Here is a 16,217-nt window from a genome sequence, read left to right as displayed (position 1 = left end):
CAAAGATAAGACCAGCAGAAATGTTTAGCATGGTCTTGTTCTCGGAAACATCCGAATCATTTTGGCTGAAATTTTCCAAAATATTCAGCATGATGCAAACACCCAGCATGGAAAATTTCAGCCCAAGCGGTTAAAGTCCGGCAAAGTTATAAACAACTGAAAACAGGGTCTTCTAATGGAAGTGTTGGACAACCTTAATAATCGGCAGTGCTGCCAGCCCCATCTATAATAAAGTACACATAAAATAAAATCTTCAAACGTATTATATCACTCCAGATAAACCAAACCTTCGTAATACACTAGGATAGATCTCGGTGGTAATTAGCATTGACAGATACATGCTTATTCTCAAAAGGCTGAAAAATTGGCAAGGGCCATATTCTCAGAGCTGTGTGGTATAGATGAGCCATTACAACTTGTGGCCAGATCCTTATCTGATGTACATCAGCAGAACTCAACAGTTTGACATGAAGTCAACCTGTGTTCAAGTGAATGGAGCTACGTCCATTTCCACCAGCTGAGGATGTAGCACTCTGTACTGAACTAAGGGCTTATCTACACGAATGTTTTAGTTTGTGGCAAGTGGGGTGTGAATCTACCCTACAGTAGCCTCTGTGGACTAACTGCCCACATGGACCCAGCTGACGCACATTAACAGACTGTTAATGGGCTTTGATCTAGTCCTATTTCAATGAGGACTAGATCAAAGTGTACCCAATACTGACTTGGACTCTAACTACATTCTATGGGTAGCATACCCGAGATCACTTATTCACTGGTGCTTTAAAACTCCCACACCCCAATCTGGGTCTATGCTGGTTACATAATAGGTATGTATCTTGTGAACCTTGTAACCAATACTTGTAATCTCCCATAACTCAAGCCTGACCTCAGATGTAAAGTATCGTCCTTCTTAAACTTGTGTAAACTTGATTTTAAACATTAGCTTTAATAAAAAATTTAAATCTGTAAAAAAAAAACCCCACCCAAAATGTAGATTCACGCCCCAGTTTGCCGTGAACTAATTGTTCTTGCAGACAAGCTCACAGTCAAACTGGGGAACTCTGTGAGTAAATGCGTACACGGTTTTCTGGTTTGTACATGCAGATGGAGGGTTTGCTCTGGAAATTTGGTTCTGGGAACACAGGAGTTACCAGACTGGATCAGACCCATAGACCCTCTAGTCCAGTATCCTGTCTCTGACAGTGGCCAGCACTAGATGCTTCAGAAGAAGGTGCAGAGACCCACAATAGGCAGACGTGGGATAATCTGCCTCCCCCACACACGTCTCATTCTGGTCTCTGATGGTCAAAATTTGACGTAAGCCCTGAAGCACAAGCTTGAATATCTCTTCCAGAAGTTGTCTTTATGATAACGCTGGATATTCTTCATACCCATCTAAATCCCTTTTCGAATCTTGGTGAGTTCTTGGCCTAGGCGGTCCTAGACATCTCCTGTGTTCTCCATGGAAACCAAGGGAGAGTCTATTTAAAGCCATTCTGTGCTGTGGTGCTGTGTTTCAATGTTGACGTTTGACCTCTTTCAGACATCCTTCAGCCGGGGCTTTACTAAGAATATGAAGCTGGAGGCTGTGAACCCCAGGAACCCTGCTGAAATATGCGTTGCTTCTATCACCTCAGTTAAAGGAAGGTTAATGTGGCTTCACCTGGAAGGTACGTTGAAATGACTGCAGTGTCATAGAGGCCTAATGCCTTTGTGTTATTGGGTACGTTTATTCCGGCCCTCTCAATTGCTGTCCCCCACCCTGCATGCCTCGCAGCTCCCCCCCCCCACACACACCTGCTTTTTTATATACAGTCAATAAGGACTAAATTATCCGATGTTGTCCTTCTCCCTGCTCCCCCACGGCCCAGACCACAGGGCTCCAGGACACTAGCTCACAGGGTCCTCTAAACCCACATGGCCAGTAACAACGAACACGATGTGGGGGGAAGCTTGCAAGGCAGCCTCTGAAAGGTCTCCTCACTACCGCAGAAGCTGCCTTCAGAGCTTTGGCCTGCTGACGACATAATGAGATTTCTACTGGCCTTGGAACTCTGCTCCAGTCCTGCCATGCACTCTCATAGCCCCCACCTTTCCACCTCCCTGACCCCTTTGCTTGACCCAATCAACCTCATTTCTTCCTCGCCTTTCCCTTTCACTCCATTTCCTACCTGCACCCATCCACCTAACGCCCGGGAACTAACCAGGCTTGTGCCAGCCTTCCCCCTGGCCAGCTGCATGCATATAGCAGCCCTTTCTCCCGCTCTTTGTCTGCCACTTCTCATTTTAGGCCACACGCTCTTCCTGCGGGGACTGTCTATAGCCTTTGGAAAGCACTCTGCCGTTGCAAGCACCACCACCCTACAAGCAATAGTGGCTCTGCAGTAGGGGTAACTAATTGGGCTCACATTCATCTCAAATGAGTTTCTCTTCCACTAATCCTTTCCTGAAATGAGATGCTGATGAGATAATTATGGACCGGATCATGCCTATGTAACCCATGCCGGCTTGGTGTGGCACTCTGTCCCCCTCTAGTGGCAGCTAGAGTTTGATGAGCCTGCTACAGCCATGTGTTTTTTAGCTCAGGCAGTAGAGGCTCATGCATTAAGCTCTAGAGGTCCCAAGTTTGATCCCGGCTACCGTCAACCAGCGTCTGTTGGTGTTATACAAACGCTTACCTGAGTAGTTCTTTCTCCAGGGCAGCGCTTGGGTGAATAAGGACTCCTGGAATGAGTACAGCTTTGCAGGACTGATGTTCAGAACACAGTGCTCGTCTTCCATGTGCTGTTAAAATTATTGTCACTGAGTCACTGAAACAAGGAAGCGGAGATATTAAATGTGCCTTGATTGGTGCTGAGATAATCTGGGGTTTCCATTAGGTGCGTGTAACATTTTGTATTGTTTGCACATGGTGTTGGTTCAGTGATCACCTATAAATAGAAGCTGCAGGCCCGGAGTCCAAAATAAAGGCCGTAGCGCTATTTTTTCAGAGTGGGACGTTAATCATAGTTTGGGCACCAAGCAAGGACGTTTGTTAAAGCCAGGTGACAAAGAAAGAGAAATGTTGAGCTAATTACTGTACAGGATCTTATTCTGCTGCGCTTTTGCTCTGGACAATGAATAGTGCTTTGTACTTCTGTAGCACCTTTCTGCTCCGATATCTCAAAGTGTTTGAAAATGTGCTGCACTGGTGGTCAGGATGGGGTGGAACATGGCAATTATTCGAGGGCACAGCAACCCTATACAGTGGTGTAGAACAGGAAGTAAAGAAAGATACAAGGTCTACTGACAAGTGCATGAGGAAGGGAGGTTGACACCATGTAATCACTTGGGTCCTGATCCTGAGTGGAAGCAGAGGCAAAGGTGCGAGGAAAAACAGGACAGGTGTGTAAGAGCCACTCACTTTGGTGTGTCGCTTCTCCATCCAGGTAGATGGGTAGAGAAGCAACTCAGCATTCTAACCAATGGCTGCCGAGCAATTCATTTACATGTTTTGGATTAGGGCCCAGCACCCTCTGTCTCCATGCCCCAACCCACTCCTTTCTGGGCTGTGCACCCATAGGAGCAGAGCAGGCAAAGTGAGCTGTGCTCAGTATCTTGCACTTTTCATCACCATCTGTGTTTGCTGCATCTCCCCACTGCACTCTTATGCATACCACACCCTCCTCTGCACGCAGCAATAAAGGAACTGCCAGACTGGATCATCTAGTCCAGAATTCTGTCTCTGACCGTGGCCAGCACCAGGTGCTTCAGAGGAAGGTGTAAGAACACCGCAATAGGCAGATGAGGGATAATCTCCCCTCTACATGGGTCTCATCTTGATCTCTAATAGAGATTGGTTTAAGCTCTGAAGCCTGAGGTTTAATATCCCTTCCAAACTATTTATCATCATAACTCTGGGTCGTTGTCTTATCCATATAAGTGTCCCATCCCTCCTTGAATCTTGCCATGGATCAAGCCCCTAGCTTGGAATTTGGCCATGACACTGGAGCTCAAAAGAGTGTACTAGGATCGTTATTGATCACAAAAGGCCAGGATCCTGGTTTTATGTCATAGCTGAAAGGTGCCATCTCGTGCAGTATTAAGCCCCCGTACACTGGGCTGGGGTGTTTGTTCAGTACAGACAGATTGCCGCTTCTGGAATAAAAACTGCCCCGCCTTGGAGGTATCTCACCCAGACACCACCTAAGCCCAAGCTAGTGTAAGAGAAGTCAGAAGCTGCTGTACTTACAGCTACTGGCTTCGTTGTCATGGCAGAACCCATGTGAGATCAGCTGTGCCTAGTGGTGTTTCATGGCAAAGGGAAGGGAAAAGGCTCTTTAAGAACTAATTTCATGGCCAGGTTTTGCCCTCAGAGACATGTGCAGCCCCCCACTGAAGGCAATGGGAATTGGGTGAGTGTATTTAAGGGTGGAATCTATACCTTTGTTTGCTTTCTGAGAATCCTGAAAACATCTAAGGCACTTTTGACGGTCCATTGGGCCTGCCTTCACTGGCTCCTCTTAGATTTATGTTTCTGCAGCTCACCACTGGCACATTCCAGGAGGCCAAGGTGTTGCCAGTTAGTTATGGTGCCCGAACTGAAACAATCAAAAGGGCAGCCCCTAACCGCACATACAAACTGAGTCCCAGGTGTCATGATTCCATAGAACTGATTTCTCAGGGGGTCTGATTCTGAAGGTCCTGTTCACAATTTGAAAGGTGCTGTACAATACAGAGTAAATGTCTTATAAAGTATCAGGGGGTAGCCGTGTTAGTCTGTATCCACAAAAAGAACAAGGAGTCCGGGGGCACCTTAAAGACTAACAGATTTATTGGGCATAAGCTTTCGTGGGTAAAAAGCCCATTTGTTCAGGTGCATGGAGTGAAAATTACAGATACAGGCATAAATATACTGGCACATGAAGAGAAGGGATTTACCTCACAAGTGGAGAACCAGTGCTGACAAGGCCAATTCAGTCAGGGTGGAAAAAAAGTAGCATTTGAAAGGCACCGTGCAATGCAACAGTAAATATATTATGAAATAGCAACAGCATGAGCATTCTGGCCTGAAGTCTGATCCGGTAGGTGCTCTGCTCGATATCACTGGGAGCTCTTTGTTCCGAGAGCTTTCAGGATAGACTCCTTGGTGTTGTGATTGTGTTGATATCACCCAATCATGGTGTAGCTGTGCCTTTCTATGACTGTGGTCAGGTGCCATTCAGCGTGTCAAGGCATTAAGTAAATCCCAGAAGGACTCTATGATGTCACTATGGTACAGCATCCCCGAACTGATGCTTAAAATCACGGATACTTGATACAGGCAACCACAGGTTTATTCCAGTGACCCTCAAGAACTCCACTGGCCTACTCATACTTCGCAAGTTAAAAACCAAGGATGGTGAGTGGTGCATCACAGGAGCTCAGTGTCGTGGGGTCCTGAGCTTCTCCCCTCCTAGCAGAAGGTAGGGATGGGGAGAAATGGGAGTCAGTCTCTGGCTGGGTTCAAGCATGGAGGGGGGTGAGATGTGTCTTGCAGAGATCAGGAGCAATGGAGGAAGCTTTCTCCTGCAGAGCTCAGGAATACCTGCATCTGCTTCTGTGCTGCAGAGCCTAGGAGCTCAGCTGGTGGAGAAGTAAGAAGAGAGAAGGATGAAAGGATCTGCCCCTCACCCCCAAAGCCTCACATGGCACTGGTGGATCAATATCCTGGTTAGTGCCTGGCTGGTTTATTTCTCAAAGCTGGGTTACAGTATCACACAGGTACCAGTACAGTAAAGGTGAGCTTGTGTTTGTGCTAGAGCTGTATGAATCTGGGCTCTTCTAGGTCTCATGAATTCATGCAAACTCTTTTGGCCCGTTGTGGGTGTGACAGGATAAAACAGCCAGGAAAGGGTTAAGGGCTAGTCGCATGACCCAGCAGGGGATTTAAGGGAAGGATGTGCCCTCTTTCTGGAGGCATGGGAAAAAGCCTGTGGGGTCTGCAGCCTCCAGAAAGAGAATACACCCTTCCTTTAAATCCTCGACTGGGTCATGTGACCCGCTGGTGGCCCATAACCCTTTCCTGGTTGTTCGACCCTGTCACTGTGGGTTACCTGCCACTTCGTTTCACATGGCATCCTGTGATGTGTGGTGAGAAGTGCCCTCATGGACTCAGGTAGACCCCTTAAAGTTGACGAAAACACAGACACATAACCCAAAGTGCCTCCGTCGTTGCACTGACAGCTCGCTGTAGAAGGGACAGTGAAGGCAGAGGCCGTGTGGAGTTTAGAGAAAGTAGCATCATGCATCAAGGCGATGTCAGTATCACTCTGATCGATCCCATTGTCAGTGTTTTATAACTCAGTTGGTATCTAAACAGAAATTCCATTTGACCAGTACCTTGGCAGGGAGGTTTTAGCTAGACGTAAAATAGGCAGCACGTACCCTGTTCTTGCTACATCCCTGCTTCATGCCAAATGCTGCTTAGCATGTGAGAGCCGATGAAATCATAGCTCAAGGTGGCACAGTCAAAAGCTGCATGATGCAGATGAGAGGCAATGGGGTGCAATGGACAGGGCACTAGAGCAGGACTCGGGAGATGTAGATGGTATTCCCAGCGGTGCCACTGACTGACTGTGTGACCCTGAGCAACTCACTTCACCTCTGCTTCCTTCCTTTTCCCCTGTAAGCTCTAGTCCAGGGATTGTCTCACTATGGCTTTGTCACACTAGAATTTTTTAACTCAAATTAATTGACTTGCCTTTAACTCAAGTTAGCTAACATGATTGTACATGCTAATCTGGACCCTCCACAAACCTTTGGTCCAAGGTTGTGCTTAAAACCTTGGCGGAGCCACAACCTGTGTTTATGTACAACACTGAACCTGACGGCGTACTGGTCTCAGTTGGCCCCTTTAAGAGCTGCAGTAGTATAAATAAAAAGTAGCATAGATTTGTATTAAAGCCAAAGTTCAGTGAGGAATTCTAACATACGCATTGTTTCAAGTTATACACCTCGAGGTGCAACATTTTGGACTGAATTTCTAACTGCTTATCCAAATCAGAAATCAGTTTTCCTTGAATCCTGCTTTGTTATCTGAAATTCATCTGCACACTAGAGCCTTGATCTAAAACCAATCCACTAGTTCTAGTCCACTCTCCTTTCTCCAACCGTGGTCAGTACCAGATACTTCACACGAGGTCTCATCCTGTCTTCTAATACTCAGGGCTTGGTTAAACCCTAAGTATATAAGACAACCAAAGCATATAATCAAGATATTTCATGACACCAAACAGATCAAATGTTCCAGTTGTGTTCATAAAAATAATCTCCACCAACCCAGCACATGGTGGGTGTGTCTACACTAGAAAGGGAGATGTAAATGCCAGCTTGAGGAGACATACCCATTCTAGCTCTAACTGAGCTAGTGCGCTAAAAATAGCAGCATAGCCTCAGCAGTGCAAGTTTTGGGAGGGGCAAGCCTCCTGAATACCTAGCGTCTCCGGTGGGTATGTACTCAGAGCGTGCCTAGCGTCTCCGATGGGTATGTACTCAGAGCGTGCCTAACGTCTCCGATGGGTATGTACTCAGAGCGTGCCTAACGTCTCCGATGGGTATGTACTCAGAGCGTGCCTAGCGTCTCCGATGGGTATGTACTCAGAGCGTGCCTAACGTCTCCGATGGGTATGTACTCAGAGCGTGCCTAACGTCTCCGATGGGTATGTACTCAGAGCGTGCCTAACGTCTCCGATGGGTATGTACTCAGAGCGTGCCTAACGTCTCCGATGGGTATGTACTCAGAGCGTGCCTAACGTCTCCGGTGGGTATGTACTCAGAGCGTGCCTAACGTCTCCGATGGGTATGTACTCAGAGCGTGCCTAGCGTCTCCGATGGGTATGTACTCAGAGCGTGCCTAACGTCTCCGGTGGGTATGTACTCAGAGCGTGCCTAACGTCTCCGATGGGTATGTACTCAGAGCGTGCCTAGCGTCTCCGGTGGGTATGTACTCAGAGCGTGCCTAACGTCTCCGGTGGGTATGTACTCAGAGCGTGCCTAGCGTCTCCGGTGGGTATGTACTCAGAGCGTGCCTAGCGTCTCCGATGGGTATGTACTCAGAGCGTGCCTAACGTCTCCGATGGGTATGTACTCAGAGCGTGCCTAACGTCTCCGGTGGGTATGTACTCAGAGCGTGCCTAGCGTCTCCGATGGGTATGTACTCAGAGCGTGCCTAACGTCTCCGATGGGTATGTACTCAGAGCGTGCCTAACGTCTCCGATGGGTATGTACTCAGAGCGTGCCTAGCGTCTCCGATGGGTATGTACTCAGAGCGTGCCTAGCGTCTCCGATGGGTATGTACTCAGAGCGTGCCTAACGTCTCCGATGGGTATGTACTCAGAGCGTGCCTAACGTCTCCGGTGGGTATGTACTCAGAGCGTGCCTAGCGTCTCCGATGGGTATGTACTCAGAGCGTGCCTAACGTCTCCGATGGGTATGTACTCAGAGCGTGCCTAACGTCTCCGATGGGTATGTACTCAGAGCGTGCCTAACGTCTCCGATGGGTATGTACTCAGAGCGTGCCTAACGTCTCCGGTGGGTATGTACTCAGAGCGTGCCTAACGTCTCCGATGGGTATGTACTCAGAGCGTGCCTAACGTCTCCGATGGGTATGTACTCAGAGCGTGCCTAACGTCTCCGATGGGTATGTACTCAGAGCGTGCCTAGCGTCTCCGATGGGTATGTACTCAGAGCGTGCCTAGCGTCTCCGATGGGTATGTACTCAGAGCGTGCCTAACGTCTCCGATGGGTATGTACTCAGAGCGTGCCTAACGTCTCCGATGGGTATGTACTCAGAGCGTGCCTAGCGTCTCCGATGGGTATGTACTCAGAGCGTGCCTAACGTCTCCGATGGGTATGTACTCAGAGCGTGCCTAACGTCTCCGATGGGTATGTACTCAGAGCGTGCCTAACGTCTCCGATGGGTATGTACTCAGAGCGTGCCTAACGTCTCCGATGGGTATGTACTCAGAGCGTGCCTAGCGTCTCCGATGGGTATGTACTCAGAGCGTGCCTAACGTCTCCGATGGGTATGTACTCAGAGCGTGCCTAACGTCTCCGATGGGTATGTACTCAGAGCGTGCCTAACGTCTCCGATGGGTATGTACTCAGAGCGTGCCTAACGTCTCCGATGGGTATGTACTCAGAGCGTGCCTAGTGTCTCCGATGGGTATGTACTCAGAGCGTGCCTAACGTCTCCGATGGGTATGTACTCAGAGCGTGCCTAGCGTCTCCGATGGGTATGTACTCAGAGCGTGCCTAGCGTCTCCGATGGGTATGTACTCAGAGCGTGCCTAGCGTCTCCGATGGGTATGTACTCAGAGCGTGCCTAACGTCTCCGATGGGTATGTACTCAGAGCGTGCCTAACGTCTCCGGTGGGTATGTACTCAGAGCGTGCCTAACGTCTCCGGTGGGTATGTACTCAGAGCGTGCCTAGCGTCTCCGATGGGTATGTACTCAGAGCGTGCCTAGCGTCTCCGATGGGTATGTATTCAGAGCGTGCCTAACGTCTCCGATGGGTATGTACTCAGAGCGTGCCTAACGTCTCCGGTGGGTATGTACTCAGAGCGTGCCTAGCGTCTCCGATGGGTATGTACTCAGAGCGTGCCTAGCGTCTCCGATGGGTATGTATTCAGAGCGTGCCTAACGTCTCCGATGGGTATGTACTCAGAGCGTGCCTAGCGTCTCCGATGGGTATGTACTCAGAGCGTGCCTAGCGTCTCCGATGGGTATGTACTCAGAGCGTGCCTAACGTCTCCGATGGGTATGTACTCAGAGCGTGCCTAGCGTCTCCGATGGGTATGTACTCAGAGCGTGCCTAACGTCTCCGATGGGTATGTACTCGGGCCGGCTAGCCCTTCCTGCCAACATGGCTGCATTCTATTTCTAGCGCACTGGCTCGATCAGAGTTTGTACAGGTACATGGGAATTATATCTCCAGCTCTAGTGTAGACGTACCTTGTGAGGAAACTCATTGAGCTGTGACATAGTGTAAGCCTCCCAGAGGTGTAAAACGAAAGTAACATGGTGCCTTTTATCTTTTTAGTGTACATTTATTAAAATTTTGAAATAAAAAGTCACTTCAATTCAAAGAACCGAAATTTTTCAGTTCAACTATCTTAAAGCTTTTCTTTACCCAAAAGTTTTTGAGTCAGGCGTTTTGTCAACCCTGACGCTGTTTTGCAAACAGTTTTGGTTTCTATAACTCATCGGGTTTTGGTTTTAAAAAAAAAAAGGTTCATAACAAATTCCTGACCGGCTCTAATTATGAGCAAGATTATGCTATCCCCTCAAAAAGCATCTTTCACCCTGGATTGTCCCATTGGAGCTTATGGTACTACTCATTGTAAGCAATAGCATCACAGTCTGGCCCTATGACAGTTACTGTTATAGTGAATGCTACGTCCTTAGAATAGCTAATGCTAAAGGAAGTTTTGGAAGGGACATAAAACTTCACGCTTCAGCTAAATCTGTAAGCATTAGGGATTCAGATGAGATTTTGGCAGCAGCTGTCAGAGCTGGGAGATAGGCGGCCAGGTCTAGTGGTTAGCGACCTGGTTCAGGAGAGCAGTGTTCAGGTGACCAGGCAGGAGCCAGTCGAACTAACCTGGAGGGGGTCAGGCCAAGGTCAGGATACCGGGCATTAGGCAGGTCAGAGTCTGTAGCGCTGGGCAAGGGGTCCAAGCAGCAGGCAGATTGTGCCATTCCAGTTATGCAGTTTGACAACACAAACTGTCTGTAAAACAGGCTGCAGTAGTTAAGCCATGTCGAGTTAGACATAAGGGACCATTGCTGAATAAATCATGTTTCAGGCAGTAGCAAAACTCTGTAAACTTCACGGGGAGCATTTAATGACTGGCAGTATAGCTCACCCAAAGCGGGAAAGATGCATAGGGCTGATATGAGATTGTGTGTGTGTGTGTATCCCATCGCTTTCTGCTACTTTATTACTCAGGATCTGCATTGTAAAGTTTTACTAGTTCATTTTAGGTTTTAACGCTGAAGCTTTCTGGTTTGCATTTATATAAGTAATAATGTATACCCTCTGCATAATATGTAAGGCTACACTAGGAATTTGGTGAAGTAAAAACCCTAGTAATTTTCCAGGGACAAATTGGGTTTATATTTTCAAGAATTGCTGCTGAAGTTGCAATAATGTAATATATTTAATGGGAGATGGAATTTTTCATTCTTCACGCATTCTACTTTTATTCCTAGTGTCTCGATTCGTGTGGCCATTTCTTGGGCCGTGAAGACAGTGATGTAAAATGCATAAATCAGGCAAACAGAAATTGCAAACCAGCTGTTTCCAGTTTGTTATATGGCTCAAGCTAAGTGCAGCAATAAGATGCGGGAAGTGACTGGTGGGGTTATCAAATGCTCACATAAAAAACAGTACCATGTAAGCGTGGTTGGATGGATATCTCTTTGTTGAGTCAGTGTGGCAGGATGAGAAAATAAACATTTTGGTGCATCCTTGCCATTCGGAGTGGCTGCAGTTATAAAATTTTAGGATCAAACTTGAATGTTGCACCTGTCATTGTAAGCAGAAAAAAGAAAAGAACATTGGATCGGAACAGTAGCATAGAGCAGTTGAAATAATGAAAGCAAAGGATGTCCTGGGCCATTGTGGTCACTGTATTAGAACCTGCAGTGCTGGAACGTGGGCCCATGGAGGTTCTGGCCTGCTGGCACCTCTGCACCACCACAGGAGGCTCATGTCAGTTCCCATGGGTGGACCCTGTGAGGCTGGGCTCAGCAGGATGTACCGCCCAGCAGGACTTGAGTGGCAGCCCCTCGCAGCTCACTGATTGGCCAGTACCAGTACTTAAATCAGGACACCATGAAGGGAAGCTATCTGAGCAGCAGAGACTGCTTGTCTCTCTCCGCTCCAGACCCTGCTTGTGATAGACCCTAGACTTTGACGTCCCATCCTGGTTTGTCCTTGACTTTGCTATTTGATTGCTGTCTGTAACCTGGCACCTGACCCTGCCTGCCTCCTGGTGCTTGATTCTCAGTCTGCCCACAAGCCTGTCTCAGACTCTGATCTCCTGGTTCCTGACTCCTGCTCTGACCACTAGGTCTGACTGCCCACGTCCTGGTCATGACACTGGTGCTGGAGTTGAGTTGATTTCCTGCATCTTGCTGTGCATTTAGGGCCTCATCCAAGGCCCGTGGACTTCTATAGGAATCTTTCCATTGACGTCACTGGGCTTTGGACCAGGTCTTTAGCTGAAGTCGAACACAGAAATTGGGATGAGATGTTTTGCAGTATAAGGAGTTAAAATTCTACATGCTTTAAGACAGGCCGTTCCTCATTGGCAACATTTTTAGTGAGGTTCCTACAAGGGAGGAAGGATGGTCTTGGACTCGAGAGACTTGGATTCGATTCCTGGCTCAGCCACAGACCTCCTGTGTGTTGGTGGGCAAGTCTTGCGATCTGCAATATGGCTCAGTTCCCCACCTGCAAAACGGGGATGGTACCGCAAAGAGAGTGGTGAGGATACAATGCATTAATGATTTCAAGATGCTCAGCTATTACTCTAATGAGGGCCATAGAGACACACAGCATCATTTTCTTTGCCCTTTCTTCCAGTGTTATGAGCTCCCGGGCGTATTTTTATGCCTTTGCAACTGTGTATTCGCTAGACCTTCTGCTCCCAGGCTCAGCTGGAGAGTCCATTGTTGCAGGCACCTCCTCACCGAAGGACTGTGTTGCCCTCACAAAGTTCAATTACTGTTTCAGTTTGGCTGCTGGCTCTTGGTGAACATTCGTTAGTGGAAAATTCCCTGCAGTCGGCTAGCTGGGCACTGTCAGATAGCGCTGCATTAAGCAGGAGGCGAGGATGCTGTAACAGATGCAAAGGCAAGGATACAGGAGAGCAATGTCTACTGATCATTTACGTGAGCATTTGATAACCCCGCCAGTCACTTCCACTGTAATAATAATAATTAATGGAGATATCCCATCTCCTAGAACTGGAAGGGACCTTGAAAGGTCATCGAGTCCAGCCCCCTGCCTTCACTAGCAGGACCAAGTATTAATTTTGCCCCAGATCCCCAAGTGGCCCCCTCAAGGATTGAACTCACAACCCTGGGTTTAGTAGGCCAATGCTCAAACCACTGAGCTATCCCTCTCTGAGCACTTTCCACGTAAAACTGATAGCAATAGTGAAGTCCCTATGGATTTCATGGGGTCTCTTGATGATCATAATGAGCCCTTGTGTCCTTAAAATCAATGAATCTGTAGGCGAAGGGCTTACTTCATCGCGCCCTGGGGTGTCAGGATGGGGAAGGGCTCACACAGCCTTAACCTTGCCATTTTGCTGACTTTCAGTTGCTCGACCGTACATCTTTAATGGTCTCTTACTGCCGTTTTGCTGTGGAATCACAATGCGCTTTAAATGCAACAGCCTTGTCGTTGCTACCTGTAGGAAATTGAAGACAAAATGATGCCTTATCTCGATGCAGGGAAGCCGATTTATTTGTACGTGCGCCATCGTTTCCTTGCCTTGGTTTGTGACGAATGCCGGAACCGCTCCAAGCTCAGGCGTCCCGTGTGTAAATTGCATTATAAATTTGTGTTTCTAGGTTTACAGATGCCTGCTCCGGAGTATATAGTTGATGTAGAGTCGATGGACATTTTCCCAGTTGGCTGGTGTGAAGCAAATGCTTACAACCTCACGCCGCCCCACAAAGCAGTTTGTAAGTACATGAAACCACAAGCAAATAGACACCATACACATAGGTTTCTTAGTCAGCAGCCACATATACCTAATCTGCTCCTCCTACCTACCAACCTGCTTAAATGGCAGTCAGACTCTGCGACCCTTGGATGGAGCAGTTAGAACCTGTTCACCCAAGGAATCCCTTGACGAATGGGACTATTTGCTGCTTGTGTGACTAAGGGTTGCAGAATGTGGCCTATGTCTAACCTGGTGGTAACAGTGGTATCTGGGTTTTATCACTCTGAAATTAATTTCTCAGCCGACCAAGACCTTAAGGAGAACACAGTCCCTTAGGAATACGTGACAAAGGCTCTAAGGGTGCATTGCAATCCCGGGCCACAATGGCAGCTCGTGTAGACATACCCAAGCTAGCTTTGATGTCGCTAACTCAGGTGCCGGAGCTGTGAAGCTGTAGTTGCATGTGTGAGTAATTACTCAGGATTCTGGTCAGGTCTGTATAGCCTGCGTTGAACCACGTGGTGCCGTGGCTTCACTGCTCTTGTACCCAAGTTAGGTAGATCAAAGCTGGCCCAAGTACGTCCACACATGCGGCAGTCATGCCCATGATTGCAGTGTAGACATACCTGAAGTGAGAGACGTCGGGGGGAGGGATAGTCAGTGGTTTGAGCATTGGCCTGCTAAACCCAGGGTTGTGAGTTCAGTCCTTGAGGGGGCCATTTAGGGATCTAGGGGCAAAAATCTGTCTGGGGATTGGTCCTGCTTTGAGCAGGGGGGTGGACTAGATGATCTGCTGAGGTCCCTTCCAGCCCTGATATATTCTATGATTCTATGATAACAAAGGGGACAGGAACTGGATGGCACAGGGAACTGATCATGGGATACAGCAAGGCCAAAGCACCTAAGTGAGTTAGGACCACAAGACCTGTTGACTTTCAATGGAATGTATGCTCCTAACTCACTTAGGGGCGTGCCACCACAGAGCTTTTACTCTCCAGATCAGGATTGAGGAACACGTGTGGGGAAGCCAGTACTGCCACTGTCCGTGCTGTACCCAGATGGTCAATAAAACCGAGGGCTTTGCTCTCCAGAGCTGGCAGCCTAGCACCATTTCCCAACGCTAAGGGTACGTCTACATAGCAGCCGTGGGTGTGGACAGCAGTTCATGTAGATGGATCCGGTGCTAGCTGGGCTCTAGCTTGCTCACTAAAAATAGAAGTGAGGATGCTACGGCCCAGGGGCTTCAGCTCTGGCTGTGCAAGCAAGTACGGACCCGAGGGATCAGCCCACGCTGAAGCCCACACCAGGACTGCGTCACTTCTGTTTTCAGCAGCCTAGCTAGAGTCCAGTGGGTGTGTCTACACGAGCGGCCATTCACATCTACCCGAAGATTGCACTTCGACACTGGTGTAATTCCATTGACATCAGCAGAATTACTCTCAGTTTACACCAGATCCATTAAAATTAGAACTGATTTTAGGCCAGTTTCTGATACCCTTACTCACACTGGGTAGTGCCTTATTCCATGGATAGTCCCATTGTTTTCAAAGCAAAGAAAGGTACTAGTTGACATGAGTAAAGGGTATCCAAATCTGGCTCTTAAACGGGAGCAGGCTCAGGCCCTAAGCCAGCCCTCTGTATTGCTGATCTAAAGTATCCATGTATTTAAAAAACTTTATTGTCCTGGGGATGTTATAGGACCAGCTTCTCTATTTCCTTACACTGGAGAGGAGAGATGCTGTTTATGTCCAAAGGCCCAGATCCTGCAAGCTTTCTGCTTGCACAATCCCCATTGAGATTCTTGTGCAGGAGCAGGTCCCAAATTCCTTAGTCCCATTAAGAGATGGACCTAAACCCCAAGGATGGACCCATGTGCTGGGAACCTTCCAAAAGTTTGGTTCTGGGGTTTGGGCCCAGCCCTTTCGAAAGAGAGATGCCAGGCACAAAGCTGAGATCTGGGTCTGTGCTTCCCCAGAGTCAAGGTGGGTTCCATCCGGGGCCGTATATACCGCCGCTGCAGCCCTTCTGGTGAATGGAGACCCAGCCCGAGAAGCGGAGCCCAAAAGAGACTCCAAGCGGTGCCTCTCCCTTGTGGTGTGTGGTTGGCCTGAAGAGAGGAAGGGGATGGGGAGAAGGCGGGGGTCGCGCAAGGCCAGGGCCGAGGAGCAGCTACAGCAGGAGGATGTGTTAGCTTTCACCGCCTCTTGCAGAAGCACTCCCACCGCCGCCCTGCGAGTGGAGGAGGTGCCGGGAAGCTCTTCGGAAGGCTCACCCTTCCCAACTCCACCTGATGACAGGGTGAAGACATCTGATCAATGGGGGAATGCGGCAATCCTCGGTGCGGAGGAGAAAAAAGGGAGGATGAAAACCGGCCTCCCAAGGGAAGGAGGGAGAAAGAGTTGAGAACAGTTAACAATACAGAAAGGGAAGGTCGGCACAATCCTGCCCTCCCCTGGGGCCTGGTCATGACCCCAGATTGAGATCCCAAGAACGGGTGTCATCAAGCCGCTCGT

General features: G+C 48.5%; 1 protein-coding gene across 1 annotated transcript in view; it reads left to right on the top strand.

Moving 5' to 3' along the window:
* The window catches only part of SFMBT2 (Scm like with four mbt domains 2), a 184,437-nt gene that overhangs the window by 140,115 nt on the left and 28,105 nt on the right, over window positions 1-16,217 (top strand). The window contains exons 11-12 of the mRNA XM_065400494.1: window positions 1,547-1,673; window positions 13,610-13,723. Coding sequence (XP_065256566.1) covers window positions 1,547-1,673; window positions 13,610-13,723 — 241 coding nt within the window. The remainder of the gene's footprint in view (window positions 1-1,546; window positions 1,674-13,609; window positions 13,724-16,217) is intronic.

This window comes from Emys orbicularis, chromosome 1, assembly GCF_028017835.1.
Source record: "Emys orbicularis isolate rEmyOrb1 chromosome 1, rEmyOrb1.hap1, whole genome shotgun sequence".
Lineage (NCBI taxonomy): Eukaryota > Metazoa > Chordata > Testudines > Emydidae > Emys > Emys orbicularis.
Note: the sequence above shows the minus strand (reverse complement) of the source record. Positions and strands in the feature narration are given on the sequence as shown.